This window comes from Halyomorpha halys, unplaced genomic scaffold (genome assembly GCF_000696795.3).
Source record: "Halyomorpha halys isolate HHAL.00 unplaced genomic scaffold, Hhal_1.1 Scaffold664.1, whole genome shotgun sequence".
Lineage (NCBI taxonomy): Eukaryota > Metazoa > Arthropoda > Insecta > Hemiptera > Pentatomidae > Halyomorpha > Halyomorpha halys.
The window spans coordinates 220,567-235,719 of NW_027115162.1; the positions used below are offsets into that span (position 1 = coordinate 220,567).

Here is a 15,153-nt window from a genome sequence, read left to right on the forward strand (position 1 = left end):
TTAAATATCAGGCAGTACAAAGCACAATATCAATTAATATGGAGCAGTGTTGGAATGGAAAACTTCGAAACTTTTAAAAGGTAATGAGAACTGAACAGTAATTATATTTTCTCAGAATCGGAGAAGTGGCGACGAGACCCATTCTTGCCTATTTCACAATTCAAATAACCAAGGAAGCAGCAATTCAGTAAATAGTTGGAATTTTCAAGTTTTATTTGAGAATAATAGAGTTTTTCAAAAATCAATTTCTTGAGTGTTTTTTATTTTTAGTAATTGAGCATAATGTGATTAAAAGAAATTAATAAATTTCTATTTATATACTTTCATGTATAAATCACAGGATCCGTAATCGAAATACAAACACGCTCATAGTCTTCAGATTTCTAATTAAGAAACCGAGAAATATGAGGTATCATCATTTTATTGTATGTTCAATTTTTTTAATATCTTAATAATCAATTTTTAAGAATTTCGTAAGACTATATTATTATATGTTAAAAAAAATATTGGTTTAATTATTTTTCTTCACGTAATCATTTTGATTATAATTATAAATAAAAACAATATAGGGATCCAAGGAATTCTGCCATCGTTGAAAAACAAGTTAGAATCACATCTACCTTTTAATATTTTTCATATCATCATATTCCTTAATTAAATTTAACTTTTATAGCGCTACCTATGTGTATTTTTTCCATACGCCTGTATCACTCCATAATAACTTACATCAAATTAACTAAATGTATAATTATTTACAGTTGTAAATTTCAATAAATAAAAAAATAACTTCACCTAATTTTAAGTAATTTTGTTTTTAAAAATCCATAAAACCTATTAATACAAAAAGTGATGGCGAATTCAATTAAAAAAAAAAAAGTTAAACAACAAATATGAATGGGATCATCTTTCTATAAAATATATAGAAATGGAGCTAAAACAAAATTATTTAGAAATATTGTGTGTTTTAACAAAAATAAAAAAATGTATACGGTTCTTTTTTCATGACGTTAGACGTTTAGAATGCCTTGAGCTAACACTTCCATACTACAACCTCTCATTTCCAAAACAAACAGAGGCAAAACCCTTGGGGATGGACAGATGACTGAACTGAAACCTATTTAAGCGACTGGTACATCAAAACAATAAACTATCACTTACTAACGAAATTCTCATATACAACATGTTACTAAGAACAATAGTGGCAAGTCCCTATTGTTCTTAGTAGCATGTTGTAAATTGGAATTTCGTTAGTAAGTGATAGCTTATTGTTTTGATGTACCAGTCGTTTAAATAGGTTTCAGTTCAGTCATCTGTCCATCCCCAAGTGTTTTGCCTCTGTAAATATATACTACAATAAACTATCACTTACTAACGAAATTCTCATATACAACATGCTACTAAGAGCAATAGGGACTTGCCACTCAGATGTAGTACTCCTGAAAAAAATTACACTTTCACACTATTCAAGTATATCAGTCGGGATATCGTTGGAAGTAATCTAATGAAGCACAACTTTGCAATTATATATCAAAAAGCAAATGTAAAATAAAAAAAAAAGCATATTTCGAGCATATTACTCTTTGATCCTCTTTAGTTGTTATTATACCAGATATTTTAAGTACTATAAAAATATAAAATAAATAAATAACTCTAATTTAGTAAGCACACTTTCATCTCGTTCACTTTTTTCTATGAAGGTTTAACTGTATTGAAATATCACGATAAAGAAATGTTTAATAAACCGAAAAATATTATTAAAACCAATAAATTGGAAAAAATATAGTTTACTTCCGTAATTTTGAAAACTAATTAACTTTCAATAACGGGCAATACCTCCTTTCACTTGAATGGCCGCCCTAAGCCTCCCAGCTTCAAGACATGTAATAAAGTTCACTATTGCTTTAGCCGAAGACGGTCGTCAGAGTTATGCCGCTTAGATATTGGGATTACATGAAGCCTTTGTTCGTAGAGGATTCAACCTTACCGTAGCACTGGACACTACAAGACAATTTTCAAGACCAACAAATAAAAGATCGTCTTTTTGGTTTATCCTTATGTATATTTTTAGGCTTATTTTATTTAATAGTTCTGAAAACATTCAAATGCTCAGTTTGGCTTAGTAATGCAATTGATGCAGAAATTGTTTAAAGACCAAGAAATCGTTTGCGATCCTATTATTTACTAGAAGAATCCGAAATAGTTAAAGATTCCATTTAAATTTTTAGTGTACATACAAATGTCAGAATTGAAAAGTATACAGGAACGTACCTACTCTAGTTTTAATTTTAGCACAAAACAAATTAATTTGTAAATCATTTTAACTTATACAATGTACTCATATTATGAACTTATTTTTATCATTATCTTTATATTTATAAGAAAAGGTATCAGTCATGAGAAAGGTGTTGGAGGGTGGAGCCACGAGAAGCCAATGAAGAAGAAGAAAAGAAAAGGAGGACACTTCGAGTACACCATATTGAATGAGAGGAACCTCTAATCAGATTCTGCTTGAACATCACCACATATGACGTCATGCATCAGACCCTGCAGCTTCCCATCCACTCATCTAGGTATTCATATATGGTATGACGATATTTTATGACAAGACAATCAATATAAATCATGGTTATTTTATTATATTATTCATTAATATATTAAATTGTAAATAAATACTTTGTTCATTTAAATAGCGTTGAGGCGTGTATCATCTCCTAATATATTATTTATTCAATGGTTATCATATTTTATGAAGAGCTCTCATTGGTATCTAGTAAACATATTATGTTTCTGGAAAAGTGATAGGTTTAAGGACTCAAGTAATTTGAATTGATATAAATAATTTTGGAAAATTATCTCCAGTATGATAAAAGTATAGTTTAATTCGAAAATATTTAACAGAAAAACATATTTCTGAATTATCTTTTTCATAAGCAAGAAATTGTATTAAGGCTTTGCTTTGAACCTAATAAACTACAATTTAAATATAAAAAGTATTATTGTATATAGTTTTTTTGGATCATTTAAAGATACCTTAATTATAATATAATAATTAAGTAATTGATCAGTCATTTTCAAGTGATTCCTATCGTATATATACTCAGTCAAAAAGTCTCGTTCTTATGTTCTCATGAACATAATTGCTTCTCGACTACATCTACCGTTTCTCATAATTTAATAATCCAAGAAAATTATCAATTTCCCGTGTAATTATAAGTTTGTTAGGGATTATCATAATCTGATTAATACCAAGAGAGACGTGGTCGGGTGTGCAAAGTCGGGTTGAGACGAGAATTAAGGTGAGCTAAATCAGCCAGGCGGGAGGCGATATCCGAAATCTGGCCCGGGCCGGCTCATACATATTCATTAAGTTAGCATTATCAAGGTGGCTAGCTCTTGTTCCGTATATATCATAAACTGCGTCTTTAGCTACCTATCGGCAAAAACTATGCTAATTACTTTAGCCCTTCTTTCGGACTTGTGACGTTCACGAACGACAGAACAAATAAAATAAACAGATTGCAGTCACTTTCATAAGTGAGCAAAGGATTACCCACCCGGGATTTCGGGTACATAGTCCAGGGTATGTATTGATATTTACAATTATTTATCAATGAGAGTGAAAGAGAGAAACGATTTTTAAAAATGTTATACTGCCCAACTGTATTGGGTTGCTAAATACACAACATACTTATATCAGACATTTTTTTTCTTATAAAATGTAGGCATAGTGGAGTAAACTTATAATATTTCTTAGCTATATATATATATTTTCTCATTTTTAATTTTATTTTTTATATTTATACTTTATTTTTTTCATATTTTCTCTCTTTCTTCAATATATCATTCCTCTTTTTTTCCCCTCATTAACCAACATAGAATAAAATTAAAACATAAATAATAAAATAAATAAATAAATAATAATTAATAAACATAAAAATAACTTATCGTAATTAAATAAGTACTATTTAATCAAAATCATAAAAAAAAAAACACAACCGTTATGTAGAAGGATATAACAATATGCGCACAGTAAATATTAAAACATAAAGTTATATAAAATATAATAGATAAGAATAATTGATAAAATCAGTAATAAATATTTATAAAAAAAAGGTAATAAATATATTTTAAAAAAGTAAAAAATATATATTAAAAAGTAATAAATATTAAAAATATATATAAAAAGATAACAACAAATAAAATGTACAATATATGTATGTTTGCCATCCTACCCCTATCCTCATCTGTTTCCACGCATGTGAAAATTGCTGAAAGATTTTTAAAAAATCTGGGACTTGTGTGATTCTAAAAAAACTTATTTTTATTTTTTTTTAGCTTAAAAAAACAGAAACTAAGATCTAAAAATGAAATTCATTATCTTCGCCAAAAAATAAGTAAAAGTGGTATGTTTCAAGTCCCTCAATATGAAGTTGAAAGTGAACATAGTTTGGGCTCCCAGCAAGAACGTCATGATACCTAACTTTTCCTGGTACCCAACCTTTTTATAGGATTAATTAGGTAAGAGAGTAGCAATAGTTTCAACAAGATCAAAATATCACTTAATTGATAAATACAACCATGAAACTGAAAAGTAAATCTCTAAAAAAAAGAATGATTTACCTTCGTCTTTCTTCGTCTGATCTTCGTTGTATGCGTCATGAAGGAGCCAGGTAGAAGCACTGCAACCAAAATCCTTAACCAAACAGTTATTCATTTTATTTTATAAAACATAAATAAAGAACTTAGGCTAGAACACATAAAATATTTGAAGGAATTCATTTAGGTCATGCTTGCAAGGCAGAGATATAATCTATGGGGTCATAATGGTCGAATTTATTGGAATTGGCACTCAAGTTAGTATGCACTCAGGATCGCAGGCTATCTAAGCGGTCAGGGATTTCAATATCGGGGTGTACTTAATGTTCGCAAGGATAGTACTTCATCTCCATTAACAGAGAAATCACTATATTAATATCTCAATATCACATTACTATCACATAATTAAGCATAAAATCACTTTAATTAAAAAATTATACTAGTACGATCATTGACCACAATAAACATGTATGATTGAGAACTGTTGAAGATTGTGGTAAGGAGCCAACGTGATATAAATACTGACTAATATAAAAAAAAAATCCATATCAAATTATCCGTTAAAAAAATAAAATAACCTGACAACAAATATATAAGTTCCTATATAAATAAAAAAAGAGAAGGATTTTAATATGTTTAATTCTTATACCTATGAGAACTTAGGTTAAACAACTTATTTTCGCTTAAGTTATGATACCTCAGATAAACAAAACGAATTTTATAATACTTAATACAAACTACCTACAATAGACAATTGAATATGGCTGCCTCGTATATGGTGGAACCTCGGGTAATCTCGAATCTAAACTAAAACGTCTTATGAATTGCGCAGTACGATTCATTGGTGATCCCGAACCGATAGTGACACTATTACGTCGAGCTGAAGTGGCTCGGACCATCCTCAAGTTGCCAGTATTTCCTAGCTTCCTTTCCATTCCAAGTAATTAGTACTCAGCACACCTCCTATATCCTAGAAAACTAACAATTCAAATTCTCAACCCAATCCCGTACAACCGTACTGTTTATACGACATCTACCCTCAACCTCCCCGAACTGCAGCGTTTGATAAATCAATTTTTACTCGAGCTGCATATCTCTGAAACTCCATTCCCTCTAACATATGTCGTTTACCAACCCTTCCCTCATATAAAACCCTTCTATTTAACTACCATTTACTTCACCAATCTAATCCAATATTATAATAGTACAGATACTTTGAAACTTCCTTTTGTTTTGTTTTTCATGTATTTAGTCAATTAGCTATTTAATTTTTTTTCTTCTCCGTATTTAATGTTTTTTTGTGTACAATTTTAATGTAAGTTATAATTAAGTGTGGGCACAATGTTTTTGGCCAATATATGTTATAGTAAAATTAAAATTACCTTTGTGATTGTTCTAAAAGGACTTTATTCCCAGAATAATAAACTATTTTTCATTCATTCCATTTACATTTTTTTTCTTGCTGGGACACTTCTCTAGTATGATGCCTTGAGTTTTTTTTTTAAAGATTTTTCTTTATTATATTCGGATTATATTATTCAAAATAAACACTCAATATTGTGAGTTGTTTGTTTCTTAATTTATTTGGATATTGATTGAAATATTTTCTTGATTTTAAAATTTTAAATACCATTCTAGATATATCTTCAAAGAGCACCGCTGGTCAGAAAAAATATTAATATTTAGTTAGTATAATATGATAGTTATTATACAAAATGATGATTGTAGCGAGATATCTTTGGAATGATGCGTAATTTTTTTAATTTATTATAAAAATTGTATGGTGGCCTTTTTTTGTATATACGGTATTTTTGAATTTTAACTGATATTTTCCTAGGATACGAAATGTTAAATAGTAGCCCATGTGTTCAGGAGTATTTAAAAAAAAAAACATTTTTATTATATTACCTTCCAGGCTCTAGATAATTTATTTTTTTGAAATTAAAATAACCGTTTCTTAAATTTCTAAACAATTATATTCGAATATTTTTAGTTTTACGGTGATTGGGATTGGTTACTAAGCATATTGTTCGCTGTTTTTGGATACTACACGGAAATTTCATGGAGCTATCTTAAATAGTTTTCCAAAAATATTTGTTCAAAGGTATTAGTGAAAGTAAAAGTCGTTTCACAAGACTTCGAATAGTGCTAAATTTCTAAAAAAAAAAATATTAACTTGTTATTATTTATTTTTAAAGATACGACAATTTAGAGATGTTTGCAAAACCAAGATTTTTTATCTGACCCATTTCACTAATTGTGCTTTTCTTTTCGTATTTTTTTTTAATCTTAAACGTAAAATACTCCTCAGAAATTGGAACTAGATAAGTGAAATAATTGAATAATATTTCACGATATTAAATAACTTTCTGAAATTAAAAAAACCAACTAAATTACTAACTTTTGGAAATGATGTGGAATTCTAGACTACTTATCTACTTTTTCATAGTCACCATAGATATATTCTAACAGCTATGCATTAAACTGAGTAGATCACAAGAGTATCATGTTCCAGTATTCAAAATTTGGCCGATAAAATATATTATTGATTAAAATTCCCAATCTGATTTCTAATACAACTAATATGTAAATTAACGCGAATTATTTTAGTTTTTTGAAAAGAGGCACTTTTTAATAATTTATTAATCACGTTAACTTAATATGATAGCATGATAACAAATTTCCTCGTTTACTTACCTTTTTTTCAACAGGGTCTGTAAGCAATAATTCTTTGTAGAAATGTGTTGGTACTACTTGAGTAAAACCATCTCTGTACCTCACGTTATCAGTTGACACTTTCCTCTTTAGATTAAAAAAAAAAAAAACCTTATACATAACATATACACATGAGTAATTTAATTACATCTTCATGTAATAATATAAGTTTGAGTTGTACTATAGTTACACTAAGATAACCGTTAACTGGTCCAAAACATCAAAAATTATTCATGTTTATGTTTCAAAGAACAATGATACTAAAATGATTGCAATTAAAATTACATAAAATTTAACTCATATGTAAATATATTTTATTTGAACTTTTTGAAATTTTCTTATGAGTAGAAATCCCATAAGTTAAAATGAATCGCGCGATCAAAAAATCAATTTTATATCTATTTTCAGCATATTCGAAAACATATAAATAAATCGTATCATGTTCATAAATCTATACGCCAGTGCGCAACCTTAAAATATATCATTTTTTGATATTTTTGATATCATTTTCATAGTTTGGAGCCATTGTTGGAATTTTTGTGTGACAAATATTTGTATTTAAAATTACGATTACTTGTAGTAGTATTGTAATTACTTAATTTTCTAGAAAATAAATAAAAATCACAAGTAATTGTAATTTTAATTGCAATAACGTCGGCTCAGCCCATAATTACAGTTACAGTAGTTCACCAAGTAATCACAATTCTATTTCAAATAATCGTAATTGTACTTTTATGATTTCAAAATACAGTAATTGAAATTAATTTTTGACCAACTCTGTAAGTGGTGAATCCCATGGTGTTGTATTATATTATATACCTCCAGTGGTGGAGGTATGTATATATGGTAATACAACACAACATACGTATAAAATTGTGCTATTGAAGTTACACTCCACTTTATGTTCAATTGGCTTTAAAATGTCAGTTGAGAATAAATTTAAGTTATTTTAAGCATAAAGCATAAATTAAAAAAAAAATATAAATAGTGCATATTATAACCATGGTTACCGATCAACTCCTAGCTAGTAAATTAATTAAAGGGCACCCTATAAAAAGGTTATAATTGTAAAATATAATCAAACAGTTTTTTTTTACCATTGCAAGTTTTTTTATGAACTGTTGCAATGAAGTAGCCCTTAATCATTATTACAGTCTCTTATGCCCCAAAACTAAAGAAATGTTAATTGGGTCAAAAGTATGATATTTTATTCTTACCTCAGAGAGGTTTGAAGAAATGTCAGTTGTATCTTTTTTAGAGGGGGCTCTTTAATTCAACTTCCATTACATCTATGATAGTTTAATATATCTGAGCATATTTATAGCAAAAGAAAATCCCTGCTTGTAAGAAATACCTCTTTGTAACGCTCATTCAATCTTTGCACATTTTCCGTTTCTTCCGTACCTGTGATGAAATATGTGGGCGTTATTTCAAACAAGAAAATTGTTGGGGTTTCAAAGAGCCGCACGTGGAAGCAATCTCCTTTTTCAGCTTCAGCCTTAGCTAGCTCGTGTTTCTCCAAAACTGTTTTTATCTGTAATAAAATGAAATATTAATTAGTCAAATATTCAAAAGTTAATTTTAATTTGAAGTTACAAAGTAGTCCGTAGAGTCTGTTCATTCATTTTATATATTACTTTATCCTGGTATGAAGTCTTATGAAACTAAAATGATATTTAACTCGATAAAGTTTTAGCTCATCAATAGTAAATTACATTATTCTATAAAAAATTAATAACGACAAAATAATAGTTGAATATACTCAATTAACTTTTTCGTATACATTTAATCATGGTTTTTATTGTAGTGATCTATGAACATTTTTTTTTAACTAAAAAGTTCTAAACTTATTTATATTTCTTTGAATTTTTATTTTTAATATTGGTTGAAACTTATTTCCTCAATTTCAGTAAAATTTCAACCGGATTACAATTTTAACGATTATTTTTGAGATTACATTATTTTGAATTGAAGATTATAATGTAAAAACTTATATACTGTAATATACTATTAAAAAATGCAACTTAGTTTTGTGAAATAACTTAATTAATCTTGTATATTCTCATTAATTTCTGTTCATTACTTCTAAAGTTAAATAGTACGCTTACTGACACAAAACATGTTCTCTCTATTCCAATAAGCCATTTACATAAAAGAGATAGATATACCCACAAACGTACCAGACATTTACTAATAGACAAAATATTAACAAATCCCAAATCTGAACTGTACAAAATTTATTTATTATATATATTTTATTTTTTAACCTAGTGTATTATTTTTCTTCATTACTTTATTGAATTTTTGAAGTGATACTTCTTTACTGACGTTATCTTGCTCAAGAAAAAAAAATATAGGAATGAATTGATATTGTGACGTTAGGGAAAGCTCGAGGTGCATTTAAATTAAAACATCATGAAAACTAAAAATCGTACCTTCATTGTGTCACCGAGAGAAATATTTAGCATTTCCATCCTCTTTGTAATGAGCTGTATTTCTAAATTGCATCTTCGTTTTATATTTTAATGGAAATTTACTTCCGATTCCAAAAATATAAGTGAAGGTTTTAATATAGATTTTGTAGACGAAGAATCTAAACTATTTATGATAATAATCAACTGTCAACTAACAAACTGTCTCCAGCTCTTAGACTCCGTAGACCCCATACTGGAATAAGACTTGCCACAGGTGCTTTCAGGACGAGCCCAATAGAAAGTCTCTGTGCTGAGGCTTCTTTACCAGCACTTATTTTTCGGAGGCAGGAACTTATGATCAGTTACATCACCAAAATCAAACTCCAACCAACTAACCCTGCGTACCCCCATATATTTCACCTCGTTGCATGAGAAAATATGAAATGAATCCTTCACGGAACGCTCCATTAGGGATAAGAAATCATAAGAGAGATTTATGGCATGCTTACAAACCAAGCTGATTCTATCTATAGATTGCCCCCTGGAAATACCAGTCTTACAAAATAGATCTAACCATGAAACGCCAGAACCACGACTCAAATAAAATTAAATTCTTAAAGAAGATACAAAAATATTCAAATTATGAAATAATTTACACTGACGGCTCCAAACAAAATGGAAATGGAAGAATTGGCAGACTTAAAGACTCAGCAGAATCCATAGACAAAATAATAAAATTTCTGAAAGAAACTCAACTTTATACTAAAATATAGTTCACCAATATCGACCAGTGTAAAAAGGAAATAGTCTACATTCAACTATCAAATGTCAAAGACTAGAAGATAAATAAAGTAAATAGAGTATAATAACCTAGATGTTGATCGCCCTGAATAAAAATGTAATCAAATCTAATTATTCTAAATCTTTTAATTATTCTAATATCTAAATCAAATCTAAACTATTTATAGATTTTCTACAAGATAAATTACTTTTATGAATCAGAAACTTACTATTAGAAAGTACTACAATACGTTGTACAAAAATTGACTCAGCATTTGCTAGACATATTGAAAATGTTCAATCAAATGCTTATACCATATTACTTAGATTTAACAACCACAAGTCGTTCATATCAAAAGTTACTAATGATAGGAATGCTAATGTAACCTATGATTTGACGAATGAATAAATAACATTAGCATGGATATGATTAAATAAACTATTATTTGATAAATATAATTATATTAGAAAATAAATTTTTTAAAATTTTCAATACATTCTTTCATTTCTAGAAGTTGTGTTGGCTAGTTCTAAGACTGCTACATTTTTTTTTTTAATTACTTTTTCTTTTTATTGTGTAATTTTTATTTTCCTACTGTAAAGAAGTAAGAATATTTATAAAGAGGAAAATTCAAATCATCTGACTGTATCATGCAAAAGTTATATCCTTATGACAAGCTTTATACAGTTATTAATAAAAACTACATTTAAAAAAAAAATACTTTTTTTTTCCTTGGTATTAACATCACCTAATTGTTGTCTTTATTTTATAATTTTTTTTCTATTATCCTACCTAAATAAAAATCTTGGGAAGAATAAGAGGTATAATGAACTCTTTTATTGCCAAATTCGTGATTGCTTCGAAAAATGTTTTTAAAACAAAGGCTGGAACAAATGGTGATGGAATAATATTTGATAAACCTAGGGCTTTCCTGGAGGTGGCTCATGTTAAATTATTCCCCTCCGAAGCAATTACTAACTAATTTATCCCAAAACTTATTCATTTTAACTTGTCAATTCCAAAAGTAATTTCATTTGCAGCTCTGATTTCCCTATGCCAACTCTACATGCTATATATGTCAGAGAATATTCGAATATTAACATGCATATTTATGATAGAGATAACACAATTAGACAGATTATTAAATTGCTAACATGAATGCAATCTACATAGCCATTTTTTATTTTTATATAAATTTTAAAAGTTTAAGCAGAAATGATTGTCAGTGAAAAGCTAACCTGGCCTCTGAAATCAGTTATAAAAAATCACATTCTAAACAAACTTTTTATCATCATATTTTTCAAAAATTTTCAAGAATAATTGATAGAAATTAATGTAATTCTAATTGAGGTTGATATAGACCCTGTTCAAGGTCTATTTTTTTAAGCTTTAAGCTTTCAATTGTGTTACTCAATTTTACTGAAGAAAGAAATCTCGTAAGTACCTCACTCCCCCTTTTCAGTGATTGATAATTAGAACCCACAGTCCTGTATAATGCGATGGAATAGGTCGTTTTATCAACACAACTAGTTGCTTCAAACGATAAATTATTCATATAGTGTCCAGTCAATTCAACTGATAGGAATTACACTTAATTTATCCCTTTATTACAGTTACATTAATATTTTTTCATTCAGTCGAATAAATTTACTTATTAGCATTAATCAGTCTATTATCATTTTATTTTATTTTTTGTATAAATTATAAATAAATTTTTCACTACGCAAAAAATTAGATCTTAAAAAACATTGTTTACAAAATAAATTTATTTAATTATCATAGCAATGAACCAGAAAAGTACAAAATCTATTTACTTCATAAAATAGATAAAATAAGATAAATAAAAAAATCTCGTTCATATTTACTTTATTTAACATATTATAATGATTTTCTTTTAATCATTAAGAACAAAGACCAGAAAATAAGAGAAATTAAAAATCATAGTGAGTGTAATAATTTTCTACAATAATCAACATTACAAGGTAGCTTCAATAATGTTTTCTTCTTTGAAACAGATTTCTCCTCACTCTTCCACAATTTCAGCCAACCACCTCCATCGTTCTGTCTGTGTATGAATGGATTACTATGTAAAGAGATTCTTTTTCGTTTTAGCTACTTTCAAATTGCTAAATATTTAACGTTATAGAGACATCTCTACTTATGACTCTATAACCTTTATTTTGTTTAACTGTTTCAGTAAGTTTTATTAAGGATATATTTTACAGTGTAAAAGATTTCCAAATTATTTCTAGTGTTTCACATAAATAAAAATAAAATTTATGAGTGATAAAAAAAAAAAAAAAGAAATGAAGTATTTTTGGGCCAAAATTAGAAATATAAGAAGACCAGAAGATAAAAAGAAAATCTATGAAGTGGGAAACAAATGTCACTGAGGGAATGTTTGGCTTATTCGAAGAGAAAAGATAACGGTATTATAAAGACAAAAAAAAAATTGATTAGAATTTAACTGAGATTCAAAGTTCATTTATAAAGCAATTTTCAGAGTGAACATTTTCCGAAGAGCTCATAGTACAAGAGCCGGGAAGAAAAAGAGGCAGTTATCTCACCCCAATTTTTGATTACTTTAATTGAAACCGTGTATAATGATGACTCTGCCAAGTATAGGTAGGGGAAATAAAAAATGGTGACTGTTTCAAAACCTTAAAAACATTAATTTTTCATTTGGAGCTCTATATCTTAAAAACTAATAACAACACTAGAAAATCTGAAAAAACATTATTTAAGGAAAAATAAATTTTCTGAAATATTAGCCTTAATAGAGATATTTATAGCCTATATATTTATACTTCTCGAGATATAATAACCTTTTAAAAAGTAACATTTCATAAAAGTGTTAATATACTATAAATTTGATCTTTGTAGGAGTAATAGTTTTTATGATATTTGACAAAATAAACTCACAAAATGTTAATTTCTAGTTCTTTGTATAAAATGTTGGATTTTTGAAAAAATATATCTCTAGATCCATAAGTCGCACATATGTCTGCCAGCATTCAAAATAAAGAAAATTTAACTTACTATAAAGTAGTTTATGACACTTATCTTTGTAGGGGTAGTTTTTACGTTATTTACATATGAGTATAAATCTGGCAAATGAAAATTTGTCCAAACCACTATAAATCAATTTACTTTAGCAAATATCATGAAAAATACTACTCCTACGACAATAAACGTATTTAACTACTTTATAGCTCATTAAACTAGCTTTAATTTGAGTGCTAATAGATATCTGTAGGTCACATATCTCAAAATAAATCTATTCGCAACCCTGACCATCTTCTTATGTATAAACAATTTTTAATGTTTTAAAACAGCCGCCATTTTTTATTCCCCCTGACTTGGCAGATTCATCAATTTTTACTAGTAATTATATCTAGTTTTCAATTAAGTAATCAAAAATTGGGGTGGAGTAAGTTCCTTTTTTCTCCTCTTGGGCTCTTGTACTATTAGTAAAAGTGGCAAAATATGATAAAATAAGTATATAACAATCTTTTGAAAAAACAATTGACTTTCGGAGTTATATGAATAGTAAAGTAATTTCTTTATTTGAAGGATTGTGTAACCTGTTTTACGGTCGCAAATATTTTAATTTCGAATAATACATTTTTACTCATTGTAAATTATAGAAAGATAATATTTGTATTTTTTTCAAATTTTGGCATTTTAAAAAAAACAATCCTGTGTCAGATAGGGTCATTTTGTATAAAGGTATACAATTTTTTTACCTCTTGATTCCGTACTTTTTCGGACTTCTTCGGTACTGCTGATGGTAGAGGAATTCCAGAGGCTCTGTTCAATGCTCTGTCCAATTTTCTTTTCCCACGCTCCACCTCTTTCCGAAGCTCCTTTAACATAAGAACACTGTTCAATAAAAAATAAAATAAAACAACAACTATAATAGCAATTCATTTTTCAAAATATATATAAATAAAGATCTATGACATTCCTATAGATATAATGGTGATTCATTGCTTCCTAATATATTTACTTATGAAATCAAATTTTTATCATTAATAATTATACGTACAGTGAGTATTACATATAATCACTCCCTCTTACTTATACAATTTTTTTTGTTTTATTTACATTTCACTGATAGCATGTTGTTTTTGGAGGACTTAATTTTCTAACTTTGTCCAGTTCTCCATTGTATTTCTCTAGAATTTCATAAGTACATATTTTTAAAGATTTTTGAAAGAAAATCAGATTTTAAAATAAATTCATGTCAGGAACATTTTAGGTCCAACACTACTAGAGGGGTGAATAGCCAAAAACTGCTATTTTTTGAGTATTTTCCTGCAACGCTGAAAACCTCAAGAACGAAGTTAAAGAATCGATTTCCCCCTAAGAATCTGTCATTATGATTGGGGCAGCCATTTTATTCTCCTTAAATTATAAAAAAGAAATTTTACTGAAAATTGGAGTCTAAAAATTTTGTTTTTTCGGTTTATTCCGTTTTCCGCCCGAATATTATTAGATGAAATTAATCCATATAAAAACCTTTTTTATTTTTTATTTTTTTGTTTTTGGCGATATATGCCTAGAACGTTGAATAAGGAATTGCGTTGAATAAGAAAAGTTCCCGATATGAATTTGACATAAAATCTGATTTTTTTGTTAGAAAAC

At 28.0% G+C, this 15,153-nt stretch overlaps 1 protein-coding gene across 1 annotated transcript in view; it reads right to left on the bottom strand.

The window, feature by feature from the left end:
• Positions 1-15,153, bottom strand: part of LOC136796982 (dynein axonemal intermediate chain 4-like) — a 52,573-nt gene that overhangs the window by 35,072 nt on the left and 2,348 nt on the right. Inside the window, exons 2-5 of the mRNA XM_067052257.1 lie at positions 14,253-14,372; positions 8,666-8,845; positions 7,294-7,398; positions 4,621-4,693 (exon numbers count right to left, since the gene is read on the bottom strand). Coding sequence (XP_066908358.1) covers positions 4,621-4,693; positions 7,294-7,398; positions 8,666-8,845; positions 14,253-14,372 — 478 coding nt within the window. The remainder of the gene's footprint in view (positions 1-4,620; positions 4,694-7,293; positions 7,399-8,665; positions 8,846-14,252; positions 14,373-15,153) is intronic.